General features: G+C 33.8%; 1 protein-coding gene across 1 annotated transcript; it reads left to right on the top strand.

The window, feature by feature from the left end:
* The first annotated feature begins 5,111 nt into the window (after window positions 1–5,111).
* On the top strand, window positions 5,112–6,011 carry LOC120121830 (cyclic dof factor 4-like). Its single transcript, XM_039141127.1, has 2 exons — window positions 5,112–5,610; window positions 5,899–6,011. Exons 1-2 carry the CDS (start codon window positions 5,145–5,147, stop codon window positions 5,964–5,966), a joined length of 534 nt encoding a protein of 177 aa, XP_038997058.1. The 5' UTR covers window positions 5,112–5,144; the 3' UTR covers window positions 5,967–6,011.
* Window positions 6,012–7,172: the final 1,161 nt, after the last annotated feature.

Genomic DNA, 7,172 nt, shown 5'->3' with positions numbered 1-7,172 from the left:
AGGTCGAATACCTAAAAATTATTTTTTTTAAAGAGTTTTAAGAAAACACCAATTAAAAAAATGATCTGATCTGCGTTTATAACCAAAAATTTGTTCTTTTTAATAATAAAAAGGGATTCGTGGTCGGTTACGTTTAGGGAAGGATTAGCACCCCTACAACGCCCAAAATTGGTACTTTTTAATTATAAATTGTCTCTATTATTAAAATTTTAAAAATTCAAAATATATTTAATTTATAATTCTATTATTTCAAATTATATAAAAATATTTATTTATTTAAAAATATCAGAAAAGAACTTCTAGGTGCCTTAAGACAGCTCTTTTCTTTGATATTGATAAATATTAATTTAAATAATATTGTTTACTTTTTAATTTTAAATATCAGAATGGGACATCCAGTTGTATTAAGACTGTCCTTTTCTTCGATATTAAAAATAAATATTTAAAAATTACTATTTATTATATATATATTTATGAATATATAAAATATTTAACAATATAATAAATAAAAATAAAATACTACTAAAACAATATATTAAAAACAATAAAATAAATGAAAACATAAAATAACTGACTAAATTACAGTAAAAATAAAATCAAAATCTAATTCATAATTAATCAAAATTATAAGGATTGAATATTTATTTTTATTTAATAATTTAGTGACTACAATAAATTATTTAAAATTCGGATATTAAAATAAATAATTAAAAATATAAACTAGTGATTAAAAAATTATTTATTAAAATTAAGGGATTAAATCTGTTATTTAACCTAAATATATTATTTTAATAAAAGGACTAAAATGAATAAAATTGAAATTCGAAGACTGAATTAAAAATATTATAAAATCGATTTAGTGACTAAAATGTAATGTTTACAAATTAGGAGACGGCGGACGGGATTTAACTATTGTCTAATTACGCGCAGTCCTTCCCGAAACGACGTCGTCGGGAAGGACTATAAAAGGTCCAACCGGCTGGCCCGAAGGGCCAGTCTTCATTCTACTTCTCCTCTCTCTCTCTCTTCTTGAGAGAAAAAAATTTCTCTCGCTTCTCTCTAGAACAGAGAAGCCAGTCGGCCGGCAGCCGTCAGTCGGCGTTCGTCCGCCGCCGGCCCCGTCTTCGGTGGCCGGAAAATTTTTTTTTACATCTAAATAGATCGGACCGTCCTAATGACGGTTCCGATGCTCTTTTCCGTTAAACGGCTCCCAATCGGAGCAAATCTAAAAAGAATACCTTCGGTTTTTCGAAGGTTTTGATGAGATCCGGCGTTTGGCTTCCTTGGTAAGTCTTTCTCTTCCTTTTTCTTTCTTTTTCTGTTTCTTTGCTACTGATTGTTGATCGTTGGTAGTTTTTAGTATCTAGTTTCTTTATCTCTCTCGGTTTCCTGTGTAGTCTCTGTCTCTCTTTTTTTTTCAGGTTCGGTGGTGGCTTTTATAGCCCCCACCGGTGTGGCCATCGGACCGGTCCGAAGAGGGGGTCTCGGTGAGTCACGGACTGCCAGTGGTGACTCACCGGACTGCCAGTGGTGACTCACCCCGTAGCTATGGCGTGGACGGCTGGTGTTCTAGCTTCTGGAGTCTTCGGTTGGGACGTGGCAGCGGCAGAGGCGGCGAGATAGCAGCGGCGGCCGCGTGTCCCTAGGGTATCAGACCCTAGGGTTTCCATCTGGAGCCATATGGACCGTTGGATCTTGCCAGATCCAACGGCAGCAAGCTGAGGCGGCTGGTTAGATTAGGGTTAGGAAACCCTAACTAAAACCCCCAAATGTTTAGGATTTCTGGTTTGATCTGGACCGGTTCTGGTTTGTTTGTAACTGGATCGGTCCAGTTGTAATTGGTCTGTAATTATTATTTATATATGTATTTAATATATTTAATAATAATAATAATAATGATAATAATAATAATAATGATATGGGTAAAAAAATTAGTATCTTCAGATACAATATAATAAAAGAGTAGTTTAATAATTTCCCCACTATGAAAAGGATCTTTCCCTCGAAAAAAGAAAATTAACTTTATTACAAGCGCCATTGCAGGGCAACTTAAAGAAATTAACAGGAGCTTTCGAAGAAAGATGAGAGACAGAGAATACTTTCTTGTAAAAGCTTTTAGCTTTTAAATGTTAGTGAGGGTCAAAGCAAAAGCAAAAGGATTTATGACAAATAACTTTGCAAACACACAAGTACATGCAGGAAGCTTTTGCCACTTGCCCCTCTCCTACTGATTTCTCCTGTTTTATACAGGAATTAATTTAAGTTTGCCCAGCTGATTTGGTAAATGCAAAACTGAAGCTTTAACGTGATTAAACAAAGCATTAAAGTATCAGGGAGAAACTTTCTTAATTAATTAATTTTACTGAAGAAACTTGACGTTCATCATCAATAAGAAAAGGCAATACTTTACTCAATCTTTAATTTCTCATGACCCCATCCCAACCCAAAAATATCTTACACTACTTTATTAGGCCACTCAAAGGGACTAAATGTGATTAAATAAAGAGTTCACGACACACAAAATAATTTAACTTGGCAATATATATTAGGTTTTACGAGGGCGAACTCAAAATTTTGTTTTGAGGCTCTAAATTAAAATCAAAATTCTTTTAGGGACAATTTTTTTATTATTAAAACACTAAAATTAAAATCTAAAATAATTTGAGGGATCAAAAAGACAATTTACATATTTAAATGAAGGTGTTAGTGTTACGCCCTATCTGCCCCCTTTAGATTCACCTTTATCAATTAGTGGACCCTTTGAAAAATATTTAAATTTTAAATTTAATGGTAGGAGTATTATAAATTAAGTTAAAAGGTAATTATTATCATAATAAACTTATAGAGTATTTAAATTTAAATTTGTCAACTAATGAATCGAATGTCTATGTACACTAATTTAATCAAGAAATTTAAATAATAAAAGATAGGAGGTATAAAGTAGGGATATGGGCTGGCCCATAAGGCTTATTTGTATTAGCTCACATTAATTTGAGGGGTTTATTAATTAAATAACTTATTCTTATTTCCAACTAAAAGAAACAGAATGTTTATTTGCCTACATTATAGAATTGGAAAAGTTGACGGTAATGAGGCAGCTTTGCATTAATGATCCCTTTATTAAAGAAAAGGATTAATCAAAGTAATTAAATATCCTAAAAATTCAAAATCCATCCAATCCAAAAAGATAGGATGCAACTCCATCTCTATATGTATAATTTTTTAGAGTGAATTACACGTTTAATATCTAAATTATAATTTTTATTCTATTTTGATATTTAAACTTTATTTTTTTTAAAAATCACAATTGACGTTTAATTTATGTTTTAATTTGGCACCCATCATCAAAAATTAACATAATTGCATATGTGGTATTTTTAATTTTTTTTCAATGATAACGTGATATTACCTTATGACAGTGGCGGATGTAGTCTTTGTCCAGGGTGGACACGTACTCACCCTGAAATATGAATTTCTTTATGTTAATAGTTCATTTTATTAAGGGTACTCACCTTGAAATTTTATTTGTGTCCATACAAAAAATTTATGTTATTCATATGCATGTGTCCACCCACAAAAATATTTTTGGATCACCACTACTTTTTGTTGACACATCAATATCACTGTTATGTTTTAAACGGAAGGGTACAAAAACAAAACCTGGACTAAACGTTAGATATGATTTTGAAATAAAATAAAGTTTGAGTACTAAAAGGTAACAAAAGTAATAGTTTAGATACCAGACACCTAATTTTCAATACAAAATCATCACAAATGATATATATCTAAACATGATTAACACAATGCATTAGCAAAAATGTCTAACTTAATATAAACCTGACCCGTTCCTTTGATCTTTTTATAAAGTCAAGGAAAGTTAGGTTATTGGTGGAATCTGATTGGACTGCTTAATTTAAAGCACCTAAAAGTATCTTCCATTTATTAGCAATCACAATTTAGGGTTTTTAACTTGTGGTAGTAGGATCGAGTTCTACTGAGGGCAATTCATAACGGAGATCTTTCACGGAAGCTGTTCTCAACCTGATGTTGGGGGCATCCTACTACCATACCTCCCCTTATCTAATTACAGATGGGAATAGGGTCAACTAATTTTAATTTAAGGCTTTTGGAAGCGTCGGATTTCTTTTAATTTGGCATTCGAATTTCAGCTTGTCACAAGAAAGAAAAAGAAAATTATCCAAAGAGAACTTATGCTGTATTAAAAAGCACACTGTGTATCTTCTTATATCCTTGATGAGCAACGCATCCATCATTTCATGCAACTTGTACTCTCTTTCTCTTTAGCATGCAGTACATATATACTCTATTTTTCTAGGATTATATATCTATAAAAACCAATTATTCATCAAAATAAATTGTATTCAAACCCCATTTTGAAGGATATATAAAAATCTCTCCTTTTTTTTCTTTAAAACAAAAAAATTAATTTTATTATCTGACATGAGTTTTAAATTTTATAAATAGGGTTAAAAAAATTTATGTGTTTTGTTTGTTGTTATTATTAAACGTAACTAAAGGTATACAATATTTTTTTAAATAAAAAATATATTATAATTGTAAAAAATAATTATCCAAAATATTGTAAAAATGGAAAATAAACACCCACATTGGCCATTGCCATCAGAACCAAAACTTTATCTCCTTTATTTATGCTCCAATTCTCCATCACTTCGGTTGGACCCACTTTATGGGTATTTTCTATAAGAATTAAGAACCAAGAGGTAATGCATGTTGTTGAAATCTCTTAGATATCTCCATTTATTTTAAATTGTGGGTTCAATATTAATAAGGAGTAAAATTTCTATTCCTCTCTCTTCGAGTATGAATCGTTAAAAATAAAACGTAAAAATCAAATTTAAGTAATTTGTGACAATTAAATATTGATGAGTTGGAGTAATGATTTGGACAAAAAGCTCATCATCATCATCAATTCATCATTTCCACGCCACTTGGTAATTCTGTGGCGTTGGCGGCTACTTCCATCACATGCGTTTCTGTTCATTCCTCTCTCGCTCCTAGTCATACATAGTCCTCCGCCATAAATATAATCATATTTCTCAAACACCCTTTAGCCCCAAACCAAACAATCTTCTGTCGTCTCCTATTTCTGTCTCTGTCTGTAAATGGTGATGGCTAACCAACAAGGGCAAGGGATCAAGCTATTTGGGGCAACGATTACGCTGCATGGCAGACAAGTAAAAGAACGCAACCAAGCTGACAATCCAACTGTCGACAAGAGGCCTGACAAGGTCATACCTTGCCCTAGATGCAAGAGCATGGACACCAAATTTTGTTACTTCAATAACTACAACGTGAATCAGCCTAGACATTTCTGTAAAGGTTGCCAGAGGTACTGGACCGCAGGTGGTGCTCTTCGGAACGTTCCCGTTGGGGCTGGTCGCCGTAAAGCCAAGCCGATACCCGGTCGTGGTCTTAATGGGTTTCCGGAGGGGTGCTTGTATGACGGGTCTAGTGGGGTGCAACAGTTTGAGTTGGAGGGGATGGTGTTGGAGGAGTGGCACATGGAGGCGGCAAATGGTGGTTTCCGGCAAGTTTTCCCGATGAAGCGGAGGCGAATAAGTTGCTCAGGTGTCCAACCTTATTGATCTATTATCTCTTTTATTTTTTATTTTTTGCGTGCAGAAGTTTCAACAAAATATTAGAAAATTGTTATATTATGCTTATAGACAAATGTAGATACAGGCTGGACTTTAAAGAATTTTCAAGTCTCCTACTGTTACTAATGATTATTTAAAAAAACCTGTTAACAAAAGAATCAATAAGAAGATTAAATTAGATGGATGGTAGCATAGGAAGAATCGACGATATATAAAATATTGGATTGAAATATAATTAGAAGAAATGTGGTATTGGCAGATGATGATGGGATGCCAGTAGGATACAATCAACCCACCAAAGAGGAGTCCATCATCCAATTCCATTAATCCAAATCAACTATCAACCCATATGGATGCGAAATCGAAACCATCAACAAATCATATTTGATTAAGTACATGCTAAATTTTGAAGGATAAGACGGGGCAGGTAGATTCTTCTGACAAAGGGCTGATTGCTTCAAACACTTGAGCTAATGCAGATGGATAACATTTAATTTTATCAAATCATATTGATCATAAGAGATTTTGATATATATAAAAAAACTAAAATCAATAATATATATTCCTATGTACAGATGTTGGGTAGGAAAAATAGATGCCTCGAGGTTATTGGATTAGGGCATCTTATCACCCAGATTAGTGCAAAATTGTTCTTCTGTCTTTAAACTTAAACAAGTGCTTTGACTGAGCATGTAACATGAGGACTAAGAACAAGAATAATTGTCCATAATAGTAAGGCTTTCTACAAACTAGTTTTCAGTTAAATTTATTTTGTCAAATAAAGTTCCATCGCGAGAAGATTCCTGCCAAGTAAATGGCTGAAATCACTCTAAAAAGTGTTGAGAATTTTAGATTCAAGTGACCAATGAACTGCCAAGGTTGTCACGTGTTTGACAAGGCAGAGGAAGACCATAATGCTGCTGTAGACTAACATCTAAACCAATCAAAGTTGGAGCCAACTTCTTCCCTCATTTTGATTCGTTGCCATGGTTTGCAGTCTGACCCCCCTTGAGCTGCTGATCTAAATCCACAATGCTGCAAAAATTACCCAGTTGAAGTAAATGGCCGATTCCCATTTTTCCATTCAAGATGATATTGCCTAAGAATATTGAAAGGACATTGCACTTCATTCTCATCACAATCCCACCTCACATTGTAGTCGTCGCTATCAACTTTTCTCATGACAATTCCAACCTTCCAACACTCATCGTCGACCAAGATGTCAACCCTGTCAGACACCTCGAAATCGTAGCAATGTTTTATAGGGTGCGTAGGCCTGATTTCTATGGAGTCAACTGGTTCGACGAGTAACCTAGTCCTTCGGGGTTTAAGCGACTCTCGTAATGTACCATTAGCCGTTTTCTTCCTCTTACTGTCGCAGCTAGAAGAGTTGCTGCGTGATAGATGTAGAAGGCTCCACTTTAATTCATTCTTGCATATCTCCACCGGGTCTTCGGTCTTGAATTTGATAGCCTTTATTACGCAGCATTGAAGAAATAGATAAGAAGTGCGTTTGAGAGGATTCTGAAACAG

Source organism: Hibiscus syriacus, unplaced genomic scaffold, assembly GCF_006381635.1.
Source record: "Hibiscus syriacus cultivar Baekdansim isolate YM2019G1 unplaced genomic scaffold, ASM638163v2 tig00110383_pilon, whole genome shotgun sequence".
NCBI lineage: Eukaryota > Viridiplantae > Streptophyta > Magnoliopsida > Malvales > Malvaceae > Hibiscus > Hibiscus syriacus.
The sequence above is the reverse complement of the archived record's forward strand: the minus strand, read 5'-3'. Positions and strand labels throughout refer to the sequence as shown.

Bases quoted from the DNA above. Each gene is read 5' to 3' on its own strand.
- LOC120121830 (XM_039141127.1), top strand. From the start codon at position 5,145: ATGGTGATGGCTAACCAACAAGGGCAAGGGATCAAGCTATTTGGGGCA. The intron at 5,611-5,898 runs GTGTCCAACCTT...TGGTATTGGCAG, and splicing joins GAGGCGAATAAGTTGCTCAG to ATGATGATGGGATGCCAGTA.